The sequence below is a fragment of the Ictalurus punctatus genome, chromosome 24 (assembly GCF_001660625.3).
Source record: "Ictalurus punctatus breed USDA103 chromosome 24, Coco_2.0, whole genome shotgun sequence".
Classification (NCBI taxonomy): Eukaryota; Metazoa; Chordata; class Actinopteri; order Siluriformes; family Ictaluridae; genus Ictalurus; species Ictalurus punctatus.
The window spans coordinates 2,804,926-2,828,558 of record NC_030439.2 but is presented as its reverse complement, the minus strand read 5'-3'; the positions used below and the strand labels follow the sequence as shown (position 1 = coordinate 2,828,558).

Here is a 23,633-nt window from a genome sequence, read left to right as displayed (position 1 = left end):
ATCAACTGATCAACAAATGGTAATCTTCATAAAGTCATCACTCACAACTCCATACACTTTAAACTCTTAAATGACATTAATATTTGAATAAAAAAAATTGTAATGTGACAGATATAAGCTGATGTTCCGTTGATTTGCTCACTACTTTGATTCCATACAGTTATTATTGCACCTAGTGTTCAAAAATGGGAACTGCAACAAGTGTTACTAAAGGCCAATTGGGGCAGGATTCGCCCTAACCCTTTAATGATTAACAGATTAGGCTAGTTTAAAAATAACACCTTGTTTTATAGCAAACCCGCAGAGTTAAATTGAATAAATGCCCACAAAAAGGTAAACGCTAATTGCAGACAGTGTGTCTATGATGTACAGAACATTTAATTTGTAAGAAAGAGAGAGGGAAAGAGGGATTATGTAGTGGATAATATCTGTACATCGGAGATTTGTGTGAAATACTTATTTCCTTATTTACATATACTTTACATAATTACATAATATAAGTAATTAAGTTAATAATAACAAATTACATATAAGTAATTACATACCTCTAAACCTAATTAGGTTTGAGTATATTGTTATGTTGTCTTTCTCCCCCAACATCTCCACTTTATCTAATGCTTTTTTAAAAATATATTTATTAGTACAAATGAAGATACAAAAGAACACTTTTTTGAGTGTATGTTTGTGGATATGTGAAACGTACTGTTTATCAACAAACATCATTGAGAGACATTGAAAAACCAAGCGTCATTAAAAGAAATCTGAAATGCTAAACAGATCAATTAAATGTTGGCGGGAGTGGGGTAAGATTTCACATAGAATTGCTCCGTCATGTCAGAACGATTCATCAAACAACCAGGGCCTATAAAATCTGTATCTTGGAGATATCAAATGTTTCCCGCTCCTGAGACACAATTTTCTCAACTGCAATTGATGTTCAATTCTATCATCACAGTTCTGCTGTGTGATGCCAAACTAATTTATTAAACGGCACAGGGGGAAATTCTAAATAAATACTGTACTGTAATGGATAAAAACCCGATATAACAGCCAGTAACATATTCTGCTGATACTGCAGCATCCCGCCATCTGTCCTATTCTCGCAAGCTAGGCTGCCACTTTCTCATAATAATCCAGTACACTGAAGTTTTGCGCTCCTGCCAGAGCTTCAGGGAATTATGAAACACTAATTTTTTAGGACTGAAGAAAACCCGGCATGGCCAGAGCACTTCAGAGCAGTTAATATTTGCCTGTGTCAAACTTTGTCCAGCACCAAACATACTAGAGCATGTGGCTGGACTCTGATTTGCTACAGTTGTGATCTGTAGTAGGCTTTCTCCCATGGTCTGAGTAACCCATAGCACTTCTGGAGGAGGTCTGCCTTGCTGCTGTTGCCGGGGGCATTTCTCGTTCAGCCTCGCTGTATGTAAGAAAAGCCGTTCAGCTGAAAGCTTACTGACATCCCTATGAAGAACCATTGTGCGATTTGTCCAGAACAATTTCTTGCACCAGCATACAGCTGCTAGATATATAATATCTGACATCTTAAAGACGGTCATGCTTTTAAAACATTGTGCTTTACACATTTTTGTGTTTTCCCCACTGTAACATGCAGTATGTGATTTAGCTCATGAACAACGTATAATAAATATGCATGGACAGGGAAATTCATTAAAAGTTAGAGTTCATGGAATGAAGCCCCATTGGTATAAAGACGTTTGTGGCTCATCTCTGTATTTCTTAGCGAATTCCAATCTGGCTTTCTGATTCTTACTGCTGATGAGTGGTTCACATGTTGTGGTATGGCCTCAATAGTTCTGCTCTCTAAGTCTTCTTCGATCAATGGATTGTGGTACACCAGTGGTTTCTTTCTTTTTCAGGACATTTCACATTGTTGTATTGGCTATGCCCTCATGATGGTTTATCCTTATTCACTGGTGAAACCTAGGTCTCCAACCAAGAGTAGATGTTCAGAGCTGTTCACTGCATAAACAATCAATCTAAGAGGACACATCTGGGTAAGAAGTTTTCAACACATCTAGATGTACAGTTGGGGAAATAAGTATTGAACGAGTCAACAGTTTTTTCAGTAAATATATTTCCAATGAGACTATTCACATGAAAAAAGTATTGAACCCACTAACTGAAATGTATTTAATACTTAGTGGAGAAGCCGTTGTTTGTAATGACGGCTTCAAGACACTTCCTGTATGAAGAGATTAATGGGTCGCAGTATTCAGGTGTGATTTTGGTCCATTCTTCTAAACATATTGTCTTTAAATCTTGTTCAGTTGGATTCGAGTCAGGTGATTGGCTGGGCCATTCTAACACCTTGATTTTTTTTCTCTGAAACCAATTGATTGTTTCCTTTGCTGTATGCTTTAGATCGTTGCCCATCGGGAAGCTCCACCCACGTCTCATCTACATCATCCTGGTGGATGGCAGCAGATTCTTCTCAAGAATCTCCCAGTAAAGGGCTCCATTCATCGTTCCTTCAATTATATGAAGTCTGCCCGTACCATGTGATGAAAAACAGCCCCACACCATGATGCTTCACCTCCAAACTTCACTGTTGGTGTAGTGTTTTTAGGGTGATGTGCAGTGCCATTTCTTCTCCAAACATGGTGTGTAGTATGACAGCCAACAAGTTAAATTTTGCTCTCATCTGACCAGACTACACTCTCCCAGTATTTCGTAGGCTTGTCCAAATGAGTTGTAGCAAACTTTAAACGAGCGTCGACATGCCTTTTCTTTAGTAATGGAGTCTTGCGGGTGAGCGTGAGCAGTGGAGTGCATTGCGCATTGTTTTCTCTGTGACGATGTTACCTGCTGCCTCCAAGTGTTTCTGGAGCTCTCTCCGAGTGGTCCTTGGCTCTTGGGCTACTCTTCTGACTATTCTTCTGACTCCCTGGTCAGAAATCTTGCGAGGAGATCCTGTGCGTGGCCGGTTGATGACGGAGTGATGTTGCTTCCACTCGTGGATAATGAACCTGATGGTGTTTACTGGAGGATTCGGAAGTTTTGAAATACGTCTGAATCTGATTCCATCAATATGTTTTGCAACATTAAGGTTGTGAAGGTCTTGGGAGAGCTCTTTGCTTTTACCCATCATGAGATGTTTCTTGTGTGACACCTTGGTAATGAAAAGCCTTTTTATAGACCATCAGTTTACTAATCCAGCTGATATTAATTTGCACAGATAGGGGGTATAATTACTTACAGATCTCAGCTGGTTCCTTGCCTCACCTTGCCTTGGAGAACTGCTTTTTCTAAGCGTGTTCAATACTTTTTTCCCAAGTGTCATTCCACTTTATTACATACAACTCCATATATGGACTTTAATCTTGTGAATTTTTTATATTTCCGGATTTCTTGAGTTAATACTGATGTCTGGTTCAAATTTCATGTGAATAACCTCATTGGAAATATATTTACTGAAACAAATGTTGACGCATTCAATACTTATTTCCCCCACTGTAAGCTGATTAACACATCTAGATGTAAATATCAGGAAATGAAAGCTGAATTTCTGATCTATCGTCTCATATCCATCTTTTGATCTCAAACCCAAATGTCTTCAGTGTATAGCAATAACAAAAGAATCGGCCTTGCTGTCCCCAATAGTTTCAGAAGGGGCTGTATATTGCAAGGGTCTTATTCGGTTTACGATTATGTGTTTATTGTTATTAGTCTTTCAGTCTTTCGTAATAATACTGTCTTGCTTTTTATACGAGCATAATATGGAAACAGCACATTTGTTCATTCAACAAGACTTTCCCATAATCGCTCTGCACAGCCAAAGGCACTCCTTTGACCATGGCACAAAGATGACAGGTGTGGATTCTGTGTGACGTCACTTCACCACGCCTGAGCTGGCAGCTATGTGCCTTAAACTGTGGAGCCATAAAGAGTCAGGCACTGAACTAACTCTCACTTCACATCTGTCATATACAGCCATGTGACAATGGCATGGAAAAAGGAGGACCACAAAGTATTTGAACACAACAGCAGCAGCAGCAACAACACAATAATTGTTCATTTGTAAACAGAAATATGTTCTCTCCATAATAAAATCATCAGATGGCATTAGTTGTAAATCTTCCTTTTTGTTGATTTTACTGCTTTGTGGTGTGTGATAGGTTTTGTTGAGCCACGCATTTATTTCATGCTTTAATATGAGGCGTAAAATGACCTCTACAAAGCCAACCCCTGTCTTTGTCACTGCAGCAAACAGCAAACACCAAGGGCTCCTCGTCATGGCACAGCTAATCAGATTTACATTGCTTTTACCAGCAAGCCACATGAGATCTGTCTGAACTGAAGGTCTGGAATTCATTTTTGTTCACTGGCGGCGGGGCCCTGAACTGGAAATTGTACACGTTTCAAATGGCTCTGCTAATTAAACAAAGCATTAAAACAGGCTGTTTGCAACAGGGGGCCATGTGAGAGCCAATGACTGCAATGTTTCTGTCTCTAAGGGGTTTTTCCTGTGTTTTTGTCTGGCTGGTGGGTTATCTTAAAAGTGCTGCTGTGGGCTTTGATGGATAGCGAAGGACAGAATGAAACATAGTGTACAGTGGTGGTGCCATTAACTGGATGTGCCCAAGGGGGCCATCGAGAAGCAAGAAGCGAATATCTAATGGTGGCCAGCTTATTCAGACACTTTTGAAATGAAGGAGGTAGGGATTATTCACAAATGATGGGAAGGGAGGAGTGCTAGTCTGTGAGGATTTCAACAACAATGGAAGGGAAAAAAAGAAAAGATAGACGTAAAGATGTGTTATTAACTCAGTGGTAAATACAGGAGACAGCACCAGAGCGAGAGTATAAGCCGCAAACTGACTCGGACCCGTCGAGAAGAAAAGCAGAAGGAAAAAAAACACCAAGACAAAAGAAGAGAAGAGGAATAGGAAGCTGGAGAAAGGGGAAATCAGACAAAATTGCATGAGAACGAGGAGAGAAATGTAGTGAGGAATTACGACAGAGATTGAAGTCGGTAATTATGGAGAACAAAGACTCCTATAGGGTGTGTAATTAGAAAACGAGGAGCTGAAAAGAGGCAGCAAGACGTTCAATGTGGAACAAACAGCCTCAGATCCAGACTGCATGTACACAAGTGACATCCTGATGAATGAGTGTTGAGGGAGTTGTAGATACACTACCAAAAATAAGACTGGAAGAAGAGCGCATAAGAGCCAGCCCTAATGCTTGAGAAGGTGCACATTTCTGAGAATAGCAACAACCTATGGAGAAGCATGAACCTTTCACCAACCTTTGGCCAAGCCTATACAAGTGGAAAAAAGTGGAAAAAAGTTCAAAGGTTTCTAAGGAGGCTTTAAAATTCAAGGTTGAAGCCTGAGCAAGAGTATAAAAAGCTGTGTGAAAGGGGCATTCATCAAGGCAATTATCCTGCTGACATGAACATTAGGTTAGAGTTAATGGGCTATATTCTTTTTTGAACAATATGTGAATCACACGGTGTGAGTTAATGAATCGCAGGTGTGTCCAATTGCTTAAACACATCTCTTAACAAGCTAACAAGCTGCTGAACATTTAGATACGTGGGTTTCCATCCATTTCTCTTTACATGAATTTCAAAATTGTGCCGAAGAACATCTGAATAATATTTTTGTACTGGGCTGAGGTGAAGAAATATTCATACAGATACAGTAAGCTGTAAGTGACGTGCAAATGATTTTGCTAGGCGTTCCAGTTTCTCCATGACAGGAGCGTGTTTGGCTAGTGCTCTTTTGATTATCTAATCTTTGCTGCATCCTCTTCAAAATATTTGCATAACAGTAGTTGATGGAAATGCATAATGGTTTTGTATTTTCTTTTGGATGACGGATTTTTTTCTTGAGAATCAGGGACAGTTCCATTTAAAAATGCCACACGGATAACAGTAATATAACGTTAAATGAAAGCTTCTAGCTTATATTCTGTGACATATCACCTCTGGGCTCTGTGACACCTCAAGGATATGAATCGATTTCACACTGAACAGCTAATAAAATGTGTTTGCCTTGATGTGTCACGACAACACTCTGTACATCGGGGAATTAAGACTTCATTTTGCCTTTTTAGGGAAATGTATCTATTATACACATCCACAAAATCAGTAACCATAGCAACAGAACTGCAGGCTGAACGGTTCCTGTTTAATGTCGGTCATTTTTTATTATTTTTATTTTTATTTTTTTTATTTTTTTATTTTTTTATACCAGTAAGTTCCCATATTGAACTGGGGCACAGGTCATGCATAATTAGCTCCCCACACATGTACACATACAGATACACAAATGTACATGAGGCTGTATAATGTGTTTAATAAGCGTCTCATCAAAGAGTTCACAGCTTTCATAATGTTCACAAGTCCAGGATGTACACAGGTACACAGGATTTCTTATGATCAATATCATTTATATATATATATATATATATATATATATATATATATATATATATATATATATATATATATATATATATATATATATATATATGTGTGTGTGTACACCCATCAGCCATAACATTAAAACCATGGATAGGTGAAGTGAATAACATTGATTAATTTATGTTATATAGTGGCACCTGTCAAGGGTTGGTGTCTATATATTATGCAGCATTTGAACAGTCAGTTCTTGAAGTTGATGTGTTGGAAGCAGGAAAAATGGCCAAGCGTAAGGATTTGAACGACTTTGGCAAGGGCCAATTTTTGATGGCTAGACGACTGTGTCAGAGCCTCTCCAAAACGGCAGGCCTTGTGGGTGTTCCCGGTGTGCAGTGGTTAGTACCCACCAAAAGTGATCCAAGGTGAACTGGCGTCCAAGGCTCACTGATGCGCATACGCCCTGCCACACTGCAAAAATTATTCAGGAATGGTTTAAGGAACCTCCGAATTCCCCAGATCTCAATCCGATCGAGCATCTGTGCGATGTGCTGGACAAACAAGTCCGATCCATTGAGGCCCCACCTCGCAACTTATGGGATTGTACTTCTCTCTCCCTTTGTATTCTTTTTATTTTTATTATCATTATATCTGTTGTTTGTTATTTTTATTATTATAATTACTTTTTTTCTCTTCCTGTTTATAACCCTGGGCAGATCTTGAGTATTGCTGTATATAGTTTTAGCTATACTTTATTGTTGTTTCTTCCCTTCTTTCTATTTTCTGCAAATAAAAATATTGATCCCAAAAAACCCCCAAAAAGGATTACTGGAATTCAAGTATATTCATCCAAAGCAGAGCCTCTTACGACATCATATTTTCTAGAGAGGCTGCAATGGTGTAAAAAATAATCCCCAGTTGACAGTAGTTTTAAAATCTCATGAATGTCAACAATGACCAGCTGCAGTGTTAGTGTGGGTAATAACAGGGTATCATTTCAGCATTTGCAGTACAGTCCCATCTTCATTTCTCACATCTGTATGGGTTGATCAGGATATGACCCAGGAAAGAAGAAAAAGACTTACACAGACATATAACGGGTCCTGAAGGAGAGATGTCATGACAGTTTTGTTGACCTTTGAGCTCAGCCGATGCTATCACCTTACAGATGTTACAGCACAAGGACACCACAGATATCATCAGCCACAAGGTCACACACTGCTCACACCCTCTGTAGCTGGGAAGGACATGAGAAAGTCTTCATATTCTAACCACTACATTTCATAATATGTTTTGAATATTTGTGTCCAGCCTTACTTATAAGCTGTGTGTCGTTATTAATGAGCTTACTGAGCAGCCTTGATATTGATCATTTTATCTGTCACACTCATTGAAGCACATTCATTAATAATATCTCGCATCCTGCAGTTACACTATTGTGCGTGTTGTTTACACCATTGTTACCCTGCTCTTGACATTTTTGTGCAACCGCTCTATTGTACTGACTTTGCATAGCTGAATGGCAGCTCTTTTTTCTGCTACCCAGACTTCTATTATTTATATAAGCCTTTCCAGTCTTATATTGTCTATGTATATTCTCTAATGGAATGTAGTCTCTGTGGTGTATGGTGTATATTGTATGGCGTATATTGTATGGTGTGTAATGTATGGTGTATATTGTATGGTGTATATTGTATGGTGTATACTGTATGGTGTATAATGTATAGTGTATATTGTATGGTGTATATTGTATGGTGTGTAATGTATGGTGTATACTGTATGGTGTATAATGTATAGTGTATAATGTATGGTGTATATTGTACAGTGTATATTGTATGGTGTATTTTGTATGGTTCATAATGGATGGTGTATATTGTATGGTGCATATTGTATGGTGTATAATGCATGGTGTATAATGTATGATGTATATTGTATGGTGTATAGTGTATATTGTATGATGTATATTGTATAGTGTATAATGTATGATGTATATTGTATACTGTATATTGTATGGTGTATATTGTATGGTGTATAATGTATGTTGTATACTGTACAGTGTATAATGTTTACTGTATTTTGTATGGTTCATAATGGACGGTGTATATTGTATGGTGCATATTGTATGGTGTATATTGCATGGTGTATAATGTATGATGTATACTGTATAGTGTATATTGTATGGTGTATAATGTATGGTGTATATTGTATAGTGTATATTGTATGGTGTATACTGTATAGTGTATAATGTATGGTGTATATTGTATAGTGTATAATGTATGATGTATATTGTATAGTGTATATTGTATGGTGTATAATGTATGATGTATATTGTATAGTGTATATTGCATGGTGTATATTGTATAGTGTATAATGTATGATGTATATTGTATAGTGTATATTGCATGGTGTATAATGTATGGTGTATATTGTATAGTGTATATTTGTATATTGTATGGTGTATAATGTATGGTGTATATTGCATGGTGTATGATGTATATTGTATAGTGTATATTGTATGCTGTATAATGTATGTTGTATACTGTATAGTGTATAATGTTTAGTGTATTTTGTATGGTTCATAATGGATGGTGTATATTGTATGGTGCATATTGTATGGTGTATAATGTTTAGTGTATATTGCATGGTGTATAATGTTTAGTGTATATTTATGGTGTATATTGCATGGTGTATAATGTTTAGTGTATATTTATGGTGTATATTGCATGGGGTATAATGTTTAGTGTATATTTATGGTGTATATTGCATGGTGTATAATGTTTAGTGTATATTTATGGTGTATATTGCATGGTGTATAATGTTTAGTGTATATTTATGGTGTGTATTGCATGGTGTATAATGTTTAGTGTATATTTATGGTGTATATTGCATGGTGTATATTTATGGTGTATAATGTTTAGTGTATATTTATGGTGTATATTGCATGGGGTATAATGTTTGTGTATATTTATGGTGTATATTGCATGGTGTATAATGTTTAGTGTATATTTATGGTGTATATTGCATGGTGTATAATGTTTAGTGTATATTTATGGTGTATATTGCATGGTGTATAATGTTTAGTGTATATTTATGGTGTGTATTGCATGGTGTATAATGTTTAGTGTATATTTATGGTGTATATTGCATGGTGTATATTTATGGTGTATAATGTTTAGTGTATATTTATGGTGTATATTGCATGGGGTATAATGTTTGTGTATATTTATGGTGTATATTGCATGGTGTATAATGTTTAGTGTATATTTTTGGTGTATATTGCATGGTGTATAATGTTTAGTGTATATTTATGGTGTATATTGCATGATGTATAACGTTTGTATGGTTTATATTGCAGTGCAAACTGAAGACACTCGAGTTTGTTTTTGAATGAGAGTAGAGACTTTTTTTTTAACTCTTCCAAACAACTTTTGGTGATGGATCTGACTTCGGATTGTAGTTTTGTAGTGACCCCAAGGCGTAACTACCTTCCGCAATTCTCCAGCTGTGATCCTTGGAGATTTTTTGGCCACTCGAACCGTCCTCTTTACAGTGGGTTGAGACGATATAGACACACGACCAATTCCAGGTTGATTCATAACATTTCCAGTTGACTGGAATGTCTTAATTATTGCCCTGATGGTGGAAATGGCCATTTTCAATGCTTGTGCTATTTTCTTATAACCACTTCACATCTTGTGACGCTCAACAACCTTTTGCCGCAAATCACATTTATATTCCTTGCTCTTACCCATTGTTATGAATGATGAAAGGAATTTGGACTATGTCTTGCCTCATATTTATACTCATGTGAAACAGGAAGTCATGGTTGAACAACTTCCTGTTCCTTGTCACCCAGGTGTACTAATACAATGTAAAATATCAGTGGGAATATACTCCAAATATATTTTTCTCATATGAATTCATAGAGGTGCCAATAATCGTTGCACACCTATATTTAACAAAGATGAATTTTTTTATAAACCTGTGTCATGTTTGCAACTGTTGATCTCTATGAGAGCAGTTGTTTGATATCCATTTTTTTCTCTTTCTCTCTGTTCTACTCCATCTCCCTTCACCTTCATTTGAATCATTTCAGACACATACACATTTCAGACAAATAATTCATCTGACCGATCAAAAAAAACAGTCAAATGATCACAGTTGTGTGATTTCGTTTACTAGATAACACGAACTTGCCAAATGAGCAGTATAGTAATGTTCCATTTATTCGAAATGTAATACAAAATTGTTGGCGTATAAAATTCAGACTACAGCTGCTATCTTACGCGACAGTAAACTGGGTGTAGTGACACAGTTGGTTGGGAAAATACAAGGAGCACCTAATATGGGTTACAACCTAAACACAACACTGTACTTTCACTAAATGTACGACTGAACACTAAATCTTTTTCCATCATCGTCATCATAGTCCCAGTGAAGGTCCAGTTTAGAAAGTCTCCCATTAACCAACAGATGTATATAAAAACCTGTTCCAGCTTTGATCTGCTGCCCACGCAGTAATGCCAAGTTCTTCAGTGTGCTCTGAGTAGAAGTGCTTAATTCTGCTACATAATCATGCAACCACTTTGTCAGTTGGCACGTCGCTTGGTGTGTACTGCTGCCATCTTTTTCTCCTAATATAAAAAAATAAAAAAATAATGAGCCAGTTGCATTCTCCCCTGGACTCAAGACAGCACACAGAAAGCTAGGATCTGAAAATAAAGCACCTGCACTGCCAAAGCATTGCCTCGGCCAGGTTCGCCACTCAGGTGCTGCTACATATACAGAAATTACTAACTGAGAAACGAACACATCTGACGGAAAACAAAGTAACAGGGAGAAAGTTTGTGTCCCAGCTGCCCAAATGACATTATGGAACTCCAGAATTTAATTGAAATCTGTCAGTACTTTTCCACTAGACTGATACACACAGGTACACACACACACACACACACACACACACCAGTTACATCTCAGAGTGTAACACCCCCCTTCCCAACCCCCTAGTCCCCCTTCCAACCTTCACATCTGGGAGGAACCATATGCTCCTCAGACTGCCCAAGGCCCTCAGCAGTTCTGTGTTCAGGACACCTTCAGTGTTTCCAACTCATTTCAGAGAAAAGTAGCTAAAGAACGCTGAAAACACCGTTAGGAGTCGCCACATGATATCGTAGCCTAATTTGCATATTCAGCATGACCACACGTATTAATATATATATATATATATATATATATATATATATATATATATATATATATATATATATATATATATATAAAATTACAAATTAGGTTTCATGATGAGATAACAAAAGACACTTCAAATAGAAAAGAATAAACCAGAATATAATAGAGTTTGATTAGAGCAAACAAATGATATCAGAATAAATGAATATATTATCTTATAGAAAGAGGTCGTATTTGGTCATGGCACCACTAACGTACCTTGTACACATTTACAAAATACTACATGTTCTGTCAAGAACACAGAGGAAAAAGAAGCAGAGGTAGAGTGATAGAGAAAGCGAGAGAGAGAGAGAGAGAGAGAGAGAGAGAGAGAGAGAGAGAGAGAGAGAGAGCATTACTGCTGCTCTGATTGTTTCAGATTGGCTTAGATCAGACCTCCTGATTGCACTGTGCGCAGCAGACACACTCCTGAGGCTTTCATTTCCACCAGATTTGTAAAAAAAACAAAAAAAACATTCAGCTATAAAGAAAAAAAAAAACACCTTTGTTCAAAGCTATGACGATAAGCTGTTATCTTAAGAAATGAAAGGATTGATTCGACCTTTTTGACTTTGCCTCGCGTGTCTCACAGCGCAGGACATGAGCCATGGATGTTAACATTGGGTAAGCAGATGTGTGAGAGGAGGCATCACTCACTCTTGAGCAGACTAAGCATGGCCCCGGGCTGGAAGCAGCAGATGACATGCGAGGAGCACTGATCTCGACCTGCATGCTACTCAGGCTCCTATATGCAGCTAACGCGTTCAGCATCATCTTTAGCCAATGGAGAGGATGGACAAAATTGTTACACAAATTTAACCTGCACAACGGACGTTCTCCTTCCACCCACCCTGCATGTGAGCATAGAGGTGACGGTGCTGATTAACAATCCTCTGCTATGCAGCACCCTCCAGTCACACACCCACACATGTACACTCAAACTCTAATGCTAAATACACGTTACATGTAAATGAAGACACACACACACACACACACACACACACACACACACACACACACACACACATTGTACAGTTGCACAGCATGAGCAGAGCAAAGGTGTCAGCACCGGAGGCGAAAACTCTTCTTTTGCCTTATTTTGAATTTCACAACAGTGCGATACAACATGCTAGAAAACGTATCTCCTTCAAGTTAGAGAGCTACGACACAAACGTGGCGCCGGAAACGTGACACACGTCTGTCACTTGTTCAGAAAGATTCAAATTCATTCACGCCTTCCAACCGCTTGTATGTTTCAAAGTTCCCGTCTCGGTTTTCCATTCAGAAAAGTGCGTTTCTGTACATTTTAACAACTACATTCACAACATCCTATTAAACCCATAGATTCGATCTGTATGGATATTACAGCAAATCATCTCCGTGCAACGGCTGCCTAACGAATCTCATCTACTCTTCATATACATAAACGTTTCTTTAATCAGTCCCTAAAGGATTTTTTAGCAACAACAAGCAAACGCCGCAAAATTCGGAGGAGCTTGCAAAAAATTTTTATTTCTTCCGAAACCTATTGCTGATTTTACGCAGGTTTGGGACAAGACGTGTCATGTGACTTCATCGCGACGCACATTTAGTGAAAAAGCCCCCTTCGAACACGAGGACAGCTAAAAGGTCTCATTTACCACCGGACATCACTGCGAAAGACCGTGCAAAACTATTCCGTGCGATCGCGATTTCACCGATTCGAGTAAAAAAAAAAAAATTGTTTCAAAAACACAAAAAGCTCCACAAGTTGCATGGCAAATTTTGAAGAAATAAAAAAAAAAAACACAGGAAAATCAAGCATTTTTGGCTGCAACGATCACAAAAAAAAAACCCACCCCTCTACGAAATCCTGATAAACGGGGGAAAAGAACCTAATCTCGTTTTTAAAAAAAAATTATTACAAATTCTAATTCATAGTGATAGTGATCGTGATGTGGAGTGAAATTGTTCGATTTTATTTCAATAAACTTTATTTCAATAAAAAATACTTTTTATGTACTAAGTAAAACCACGGTAAAACTGTAAACCTCACAGCTATATCTAACCCTAACCCTTGTAACTGTTCATAGATATTGATGTCTACTGAGTATATTATATGAAAATATAAATGTGTGTGTGGGGGGAAAAGAAGAATTCTGAATTTGAGCTTGAAATTTTACTTAAACATTCGAGTGAAATACGTACGTGAACACTTTTTTTCGCAAAAATTCTGAGCACACAATACTCTCAACTAAGTAGGATTGTTTTCCCAACCTCCTGTTTCTTTTATTACTGGGAAGGAAATCACAATTCCTGAAGGACTCGATCGTTTAGCTCGCCACGGACGCCTCCGCGTTCGTCTTTTGTTAGCGACGCGCTGAGCAGCTAACTGTGCTGAGTGGTGTGTATTTTCCTCCTGAACACACCGAACTGCAGAGTCGGTGCTTTAGATTTAACAAGTGATGATGTCTGTATGTGGAGTGATCTAAAGTAATGTAACTCGTGTGACGGTAAGAGGTGCTGCTGCGTTTACTGTTCGTGCTGTGAGCTGCCATGTTGATTTGACGTCGCTTGCTGAACTCGGGGTCGAGGAGGCGTTTCCTCTTTTCTCATTGGAGGTCGAGGTACGATAGTTAGTCGAACGCAGCTTAGAAACCAGGCGACCGATCCAGAGATAATAGGAGGATAGTGCTGCTTAGTTAGTCGGTAAACCTTTTTAAGGCAATTTTAAGTGAACGCACACGCACACACACTCTCTCTCTCTCTCTCTCTCTCACACACACACACACACTCTCTCTCTCTCTCTCTCTCTCTCTCTCTCTCACACACACACACACACACACACACACACACACCATATGGGTGTGCAGTGACTTGAGCGAAGCAGCTACTGACATAACATTCTGCTTGTCGCGGCGCACACACACACACACACACACACACACACACACGTCTCTTAATCCGTTGTGCTGCCGACAGTAAGAGCAGGGCAGATAGAGTCACCACGGCTGCACTAATGCCCGAACTGGCTGTAAGTGTGGCCTGCAGCCTGGAATACAAATCAGTATCCTGATTCCAGCGAGGTGGAGTTGGACGCGCTCCCATGAGCCGGCTGTGTGTGCCGTCTGTGCCTGGGCACGACCTGGTAGGAAATCAGCCAGACTCCAGGCGCTTCGCCTTCCCATGGCCTCTCACGGTGCTACTTTATTGCTGTTCTACTTTATTACTGTATTTACTCCCCCTCTTTGCCGAACAGCAGGCGTGTCAGTGGAGACGCACAAATGCAGGACACTACACCCACACTCATTCCTTTAAGAGAACAAGGGCACATACATGAAACGCTATATAGAATGTGATGCTTGAATAAGCCTGGCGTAGAAATGTACAAGGACATCCGGATAATCGCACGCCGAAAGAATAGGAAAAGGACTGAGAGCTGAATTTGAACTGAATACGAACCACTGATAGGTGGTGGACACACATAGATGCACGTGTGGACGACTCGGCAAATGATTTTGAATGACTGAATGTGAAACACCGCACGATAATATTTTGAACGATCTGATAGCAAATGAATGTAACATCTGATCTATTTTATCAGATAAGGATCATACCTTTTATTAAACATGTTAGGGTCAAAGATTAACGTAGTTAAACCGTTACGTGTCAGGCAGCCTGAGTGTAATCGTGGTTTGGATTCCCAAAATGAGCTTCCTTATCATGTGAGATTCTGACCTCTGCGTTTAGACTCGCTTAAATCGGGCAGCCGTGGGTTACTGATCAGAAGGTCGGGGGTTAAAACCTCAGCCACAGCACCACCACGCTGCCACTGTTGGGCCCTTGAGCAAGGCCCTTAACCCTTTCTGCTCCAGGGGTGCCGTATCACGGCTTCCTAACAAGCTGGGATATGTGAAGAAAAGAACTTCACTGTGCTGTAATGTATGTGTGACAAAATAAAGGATTCTTCTTCTACTTCTATTCGCTTGTGTTGGTCAGTGACATGCGATTCATCAACGAGTCGATTCTTTTCGAATCATTTGAATTCATGCGTTTAAGTCAGTCGATGGAAACGATTCCCAAGCAAGAATGAATCTCTGGGTTGTTTTGTTTTTGTTTTCTTCGACTGTACATATATTTAAAAAAAAAAAAAAAAAAAAAAAAAAAAAAAAAAAAAACCAACCCTGATCTCTGTTCGCATAAAGCTCCTTTTCTGTAGTAACTGAATAAATAAGGGCCACATCAGCATTAAATCCTGTAGCGATATTTAGTCCAGAGATCTTTTAGGGTCTCCACATATGTCCAGACAGAAAAAATGAATCAAACGATATTGATTCAGTTCGAAAGAGTCGACTGGCAATGTAAAGCTGAATCTTTTAGTTTTGCGCTCAGAGCGCATCGCCGTTCCGGCCCGTTACGCATAACGCATCACTGGACGCGCACGGCTTGATCAATCTAAAGCACGCATTGTTTAACTCTTAACACTCAAACACGTGACCAGGGGCTTGTCTTACCGTTTGTTCCCAGCACAGTTCCCGGTGGATGTGCTTGTAGTACCCTGGAAGGAGGATGGCCAGGACATGCGGGATTTCTTCAGACCGGGCCGGTCGCTCGTGTCCATGGCGTCGGCGCGCTCCATGTGCGGGTGATGATGGCGGTCGGTGTCGGAGTAGCCGCGGTGTTTGATCCGGATCGGAGTCCGCGGTTGTCTCCAGAGATGCTGAGGAGGCTTCAGGGTCGCCTGACCTTCCCGTGGCACCGGCAGCGAGAGGGACAGGCTCTTCTTAGAGCACGGTGGCACTTCCATGATAGTGCAAATAAAATAAACTGAACTGTTCAGATAAAAGTCTGTAGAAAATCAATCCTTTATGACTATATATTCTCCCAAGTCAAAAAAATATCAGACCGGTTTCGGTCCATGGCTGCTGGCTCTTCTCCATGTGCGGCAGTGAAATGTTAAAGAACTAAAGTCCAAGGCAGTTAGGATAATATTATGTGCTTTATCTTTCTTCTTCTTCTTCTTTAAAACCCAAACACAGACCGTATCACATAATCACACAGACAGAGGGAAATGAATGCTGGAACTGATCACAGTGTGCGGACAACAGGTGAAGGCGCGCTGTTATCCTGACTCCTGAACATGTGGAAGGTTGGGAAATTCAGAACTTGCGGTTCGGGAGAAACCTTTCCACACGCGTCCGAGCGAGAAGACGTTCATCACGCACACATACACGCACGATATCCCCGCACAAGTTTGTCTCCTGGCGCGACGGACCGCTCATTTACGGCGCAGTTTTTATTTATTGCTTTTTTCTAAAAAGGATTATTATTTTTTATTATTGCAGAGTCGCAGTCAGAGCGCTCGCGCTGATCCGCGTGCTGTGTGCCGGTCCTTTATTGCTGCTGCTGCTGCTGACAGCACATGTCTGTCAGAAGAGGCTCGCTCCAGATCACTCCAAGTGGAGCCGTGAACAATAATAAGAAGAAATATTTATATTAAAATAATAATAATAATAATAATAATAATAATAATAATAATAATAATAATAATAACAGTAAAATCTGCGCTGAGGGAAAGATTAAAACTGGCGCGCGCCCTCGGCAGGTTCTCCGTCCACCTCCATGTGAAAGCTCCGCGCGCGCAGGTTCATGTCATGAGCAGCTCGAGATGTTTTGCCCGGAGCGCAGCGCGCGTGGGATGTTCCCGAGATCCATGAACGCCTTTTCTCTCCGTGGGGGTTGTTTCTTGATTTTAAGCTTTTAAAAAAGAAACCTCGCTTCCGCTAAATGAATCATGATCCTGCAGTGCTCTGTTAATTTTACGCCTCGTGCTCTTACTAATATCGCTCAGGATTCAGTCTCTCTGTCTCTATCTCTCTCTGTCTACGTCTGTCTGTCTCTCTCTCTCTCTCTCTCTCTCTCTCTCTGTGCGTGTGTGTGCTTGTGTGTGTGTGTGTGTCTCCGCCTACTTTACTGAAACTGAGCGTGCATTAGGACGTACCATCGACGCAGTTTTGATCTGTCGGAGTGAGGATGAAATCCACTCCCGGGTGTGTGCGTGCGGTGTGTGTTCCTCTCCTCGGTGTGAACTTGTCTGTTTAACGGAGATTAAGAGTGATTCCAGTGATTCATTCAGCACTGGGAGTCTGAAGCCTCGGAGATGCATTTCTAAAACAGATCCTCATCTCAAATGACTACAGCGGTGCTAAAGGTCAGAAGTAAAGTCTGGCGCGTGCGTGTGCGCGTGCGTGTGCGTGTTCATGGTGAAGGTTTGTCGCAGTGTTGTACAGTAAATGCGAGCTGACACTTCGATCACCTCTTGCAGTTTCATCATCTGGTACCAACAACCATTCGTTCAGATGTTTGTTGTGAACATTAACTGAAGCTCTTGACCTGTATCTGCATGACTTTATTCATTGTGCTGCTGCTGCCACATGATTGGCTGATTGGTTAACGCTATAAATGAGCAGTGTACTGGTGTTCCTATTAAAGTGGTCAGCGAGTGAGCAGGAACTGTAGCTACTGGCATCGCAGGTGAAGAAAGGCCACTAGGATTTCTTACGAATCTCCCAGCACCTATAGTACACTGTATAAAGCAGATTCATATCCTATTACATGATACTGTAGTGTTACTATCACCACCACCATTAGGCCATGCTGTGATGTCCATGAAATTATAGTACTGAAGCCCAGTTCTGTTTAACGTTTGCTTCAACCACAGGTGAGGGGGTTGATACGCCCCACGTTAACCCCTTGATTATAATACTGTCCTGGTGAGTCTGGCAGCAGCTCACTATATTGCACATTGTAAGTATTTTACCTGCAGATATTATAGATGAGCACACCAGTGCAGAAAGAGTGCAGCATACGAACACATTCATATTAATAAAAGTCCTTACTAGGTAAGGCATCGAAGTAAAAGCTGGACGTGTGTGTATGTGTACACACACACACACACACACACACACACACGTCCAGCTTTTACTTCAATGCCTTACCTAGTAGGGATCCAAATTTAGAGATTGTACAAGCGAATCGTTGTGAGATATACAAAACAACGAATTACCATCAATTCAAAAAGTTCAAAGTTGACCTTACACACCACTGGAAAAGAAAAAAAAAGCAGATAAGTGGTTGTTTACCAAAACACAGCTGCGCCATGTCAAAACTGACTGTCTTAGAGGTCACTCGTTCATCCTGGAATTATGGGATTGAAGAGTGCAGAGTATAAGTACGACGGTCTTCCCCCAGGTACATTTTGTAACTGGTTTTGTCCAACCCTACACTCTTTAAAATAAATAAATAAATAAAATGCTGGGTTATTTTTTGTAACCAAATCCTGGGTTAAGCTTTTTGGGTCATTTAATTGGGTTATTTTCCAACCCAAACCCAGTTTTGGGTAGTTTTGTATGACCCAACCATGGGGTTAACAGTTAAAGACATTAAACACACTGCAATCTTCGTTGGTGTTTACTTGTTTGGAACACCCACTGGATAGTAATCTGGCTACACGTTGTTGTTTTTTTTGTTTTTGTTTTGTTTGTTTTTTTGGTGTGGATATTTTAAATATCTCCTTTGATAAATATATGACTTAAAATACTTTAGCAGCTCTGAACACCTTCTTGTGTATAAATAAAGGAGACACCATGTTGTTGTGTTTGTAGATTTGACATTTTCAAAAGGGTAAAAAAAAATAAAAAATAAAAATAAAATAAAATAACCCTGAAAACATTAACCCATTAATGAAAAAAATGAACCCAGCATTTTTGTAAATAAATAGATGAAACTGTCCTCCGTTTACCCAGCCGTTGGATTAAAACATAACCAAGTTTGGATTGTTTTTAAGCCAGTGTATTTTGTTTAAAGAGTTCAGTGCGGCGCTGTAAAGTTTTCGTGCTGTTTATTTAGTCAGGAGAATCTCAGACTCTTAAGTTCCGTTTTGCAGAAAAGACCCCCCCTCTCTCTCCCCCTCCCCCCACTCCTAAATCAGATAAATAGCACAGTTAAAGTATCAAGGCTGATGAGTTTGCTTTTCCAGGTCACACCAGACACTTTATCAGGGTCTGTTTTCTTTTCTGCTTTCGTCAAACATTATTGAGCGCACTTTACTTCACTCCAGAACGCACGAACACGGAAAGTGATCTGGTCGTGTAGTGCCAAGAAGGTTGTTTGGTGTCAGCGCCTCCCATTCCAAAACTCCAGACTCAACATCAGGAAATGGAGGGAACTAGAACCTCCTTCTGTCCCCCAGGGAAGGCGTGGGGGAATTAAATATTAAATCTTTACCCTTCTACTGACATTGAAGAATGCGCCAGTATATAAAACAGTTAGAGCACCGATGTAAGACTCTGTGCCCGTGTCTTTAAATAAACTGAGGATACTGACAGTTGAATGCTGTCATGCATCTGAGTAGGGCAAACAAATTGGTTTGTAGCAGGATATTTTCCACGGTTTAGTCGGTGGGCTTTTACAAAAAAACAAAAACAAAAAAACAAACCAAAAGAACAAACTAAATATAGCCTGTATCGGAGGACCATGCATTCTGTTACTTAAATCACAAGGCTGCAGTCGAGCTGAAACATTTAGTTCATCTCAGTTGCCAGTCCATTACCTGCTCAATCAACCGTCCCCCCAAAACTAATCTTAGACAGCGTCTGCGTGTGTGAAGAAGTCAAGAGCGGTTTCTGGAGGACAGAAAACATCAGGCCATCTGCGGTTTTCAGCAGGAAGAGGCTAAGTGGCCTAATTGTGCTTTAATTGGATTGGACAACTTGTGAAAGTCTGGGTCTCAGATGGTACTCGATGGAGCTGGAGACAGGGTCGAGTGTCGGTGTGACCGCACGTGCGCCCGCCTGAGCGCTGCTGCAGTTCACTCAATACCATTACACATCCATTCTCATTGGCTTATAAGCCATTATTATATCACATCACGGACACCGGCCTGCACCGAGGCGTCTCGGCCTTTAATGTCGAGCCCTTGGAATGTGGAAGAACCGAAGCTCGGGAGATGATTCATAAAAACGCAGACATTATTTCAGACAACGCGTTCCGACGTGCCTACCGAAGAGCGCGCGAAAGTTGCTGTGAGCACCTTTAAACAGCTTTCTGCCGGTGGGTATTTTGGAAAATCACAGGTTTCTGCAGTAGAGGCAACACGGGCGGTGTGCAGGGACTGTGTGGGTGGAGGAAGGCAGGGCGGGGGTACATGAAAGGCAGAAATCTTAAAATGTGTGTGACAAATATGTCCAGTGTGTTGCCTTGGTTCCCCTGTGGGAGAATAGGGGATACAGGCGCACGGCTCCAGGATCTAAGAACAATCTCAGGCATATTTATAGCAACGGGGACGTGAGCTAAGAGCATGACACATAATAACAGGCATAGACATGCCCTTTAAGATCCGTTTTTATTATTTTTCTCCTCTGTCTCGGTGCAGCTAGCAAGAGAAGGATTGGTTGGTTGATTGATTGATTCTCATTTCACTGAGCTTAAGAAAACACACCAACACACTCCTGTCACTGCTGCTACTGTCACAGTTCAAACACCACCACTAACCCAGAAACGGCATCACCTGGTACACAGGAAACGCGAGCTGCGTGTGACTATTACAAGAAACCAAACATACTAATACTACTGCATGCATTTCTAGACATTTATACTGCCAGATCATTCTGCATCCTTCTGGAAACAAAACGCCTGAAATTAGCAAAGTTTTCCCCTACAAGACAAAAAGTCTAGAAATATGTTTAAAACTCTTTTATAAGGTTCTAATAAACCAAGTGATAAATTGGACCACATTTAAAAAGGTTTTCACTTTGGCGTTGTGCGAAGTGAGCAGTTAGAACCTCGGCTTCGGAGCCACGTGTTTATTTCTCTCGTCTGCTTGTGTGCGAGAGACATCTCCACAAGACCCGCGTCGTCAATTGGCCTGGCAGAGGTTTTAAGCAATCAGTGTGGCACATTAACCTAATTAGAGCCAAGAAGCGCCAGTTTCCTGTAGTGGTCCTTGTCCCCAATTAAAAACGTATAAAAAGGCACAGAAAGACAGAAAACGTGGACAAAGTCAAGAGATGGAGACCGGAACGTGGTGGTATTTATGAACACCTGCGATCCCGCTATAAAAACGTTCAAAAGTTTGAAATCCTTTTCACTTTTGCCATTTGGAAGGAAGCACCTAGTGGAAAAGGTCATTCCAATTCCTTCTGCCTGGTTCAGTTGCCCTGCTCCCGTCAGCAGTTTTTGCCCGCTGTACAGATACACAATCACTGTGAAGATCTCCGCCTTTGGTGCTGACAGCAGGGTGTGCGCTGACTTTTTCCACACAGCTAGATCTCCACGTGATGGCCTTTTCTCACCAGACAAATCTCTTTCCCCGCTGGTCCGGAAGCGCTCGGGCCAACCACATCAGCCAAGACCCACGGAGTGTGCAGCAAACGACAGCATGCTCCCCTCCCTAATTTAGTGATCTTCAGGGAGTTTTAGAATGAACTAAAAACCATATTACATAACACAACTTCCTGTTGCTGCGTTTATGAAGTCATGAGAACAACTAAAGGACATAAAACTCTTTAAAAATAATATCATTTCCCACAACCTCAAGACTATCTCACTGACTAATCATCAGGAATGGATTTGCAGTTTAAGCTGAACGCGTACACGGCCAGCACACTGAAGAGAAGGTTCTCCTTGGTCTCAGCTCCTACAAGGCTACTACATGATCACGCTTTACTACAGAACTATCCAAATCTTTCATCACGCTCTGACTCGCATGCATTCTCTATAAATCACACAGCCAAGACTTAGTGCTGATGTTAAAGCAAATTACAAGTTTGTATTAAAAACACACTGCTCTAAAATAAATACATATAGTTGCCATAGCAACAGCTAATTCACAGGGGCTTGTATGGTGGGTCACAAATAAAACCAAACAAACCTAAGAGGAGTTTATTTACATTTATGTCACTCTGATGGCATTTTCTTGCGAAGGAAGTATTTTATTATAATAAATATTTAGGAAAAGATGTGAGCGTCAGTGCTACAAGGAGGCTGTTCCTGGCATTTTTACACTACAGGAAAAGTCTTCAGGACAGAGAACATTGGGGTGTCTCGATTATGTGACAAGCTGTATGAATCACACACCCCATCGCTGGTTCGTTTCTGATAATTGTACACCCCTGTTGTGTTTCATTTATTTCTTACTTGGACTCAATTCTTTTCATAAATGCTTCTGGTAGCATCACACATTCACGATATTTCAAACAAAACAATGAGTCTAAGGGGTTAAGAGAGTGCTGCTCCCCCCCAAACTAGCATCTCACTCACACAGTTGGAGTCGTTAAACACTAGACAGTCTTTAAAATAGGTTAAAGTCCCCATGAAATCAAAACGGATGTTTGTGGCTTTTCGTACAAACGTCTGAAGTCTTAAGCTAGCGTGCTCCAAAACAACAAATAATCACATTTAGTAGATACAGATTCAAAATTTACTGTCTCTCTACCACCGCTAGAACTTTAATGACATCACCCTGCACTTCAGCTTATCAGATTTCCTGTCCAATCAAACACTCTCTAGAATCTGGTGTCCCACCCCCAACATTATAAAAAAAAAAAATAATGGGAGGGGGGAAAAAAAAAAAAAAAGGTGCACATTACCGGAGTTGCCGTTATTGAACGATTAGCAATTTTAAAAAAGGGGAGGAACCACTCGTTATATCCCACCCTGACTTCCTGTTTCAGCGGAATTACATCAAAATAATGCCGTGTGTTTCAAGGCACTGCATGGAGACTCCCATCCATCCAGCTTCTACCGTTTACTCGTTCTTCAGGATCACGGGGAACCTGGAGCCTATCCCAGGGAGCATGGGGCACAAGGCAGGTTAAACCCTGGACAGAGTGCCAATCCATTGCAGGGCACAATCACATACACACCCATTCATACACTACGGACACTTTAGACACGCCAATCAGCCTACCATGCACGTCTTTGGACTGGGGGAGGAAACCCCCGCAGCACGGGGAGAACATGCAGACTCTGCACACACAGG

General features: G+C 40.4%; 1 protein-coding gene across 1 annotated transcript in view; it reads right to left on the bottom strand.

The window, feature by feature from the left end:
* Positions 1–17,123, bottom strand: part of pde4a (phosphodiesterase 4A, cAMP-specific) — a 78,313-nt gene extending 61,190 nt beyond the window's left edge. Inside the window, exon 1 of the mRNA XM_017455210.3 lies at positions 16,108–17,123. Coding sequence (XP_017310699.1) covers positions 16,108–16,400 — 293 coding nt within the window. The 5' untranslated portion in view covers positions 16,401–17,123. The remainder of the gene's footprint in view (positions 1–16,107) is intronic.
* Between the last annotated feature and the right edge of the window lie 6,510 nt (positions 17,124–23,633).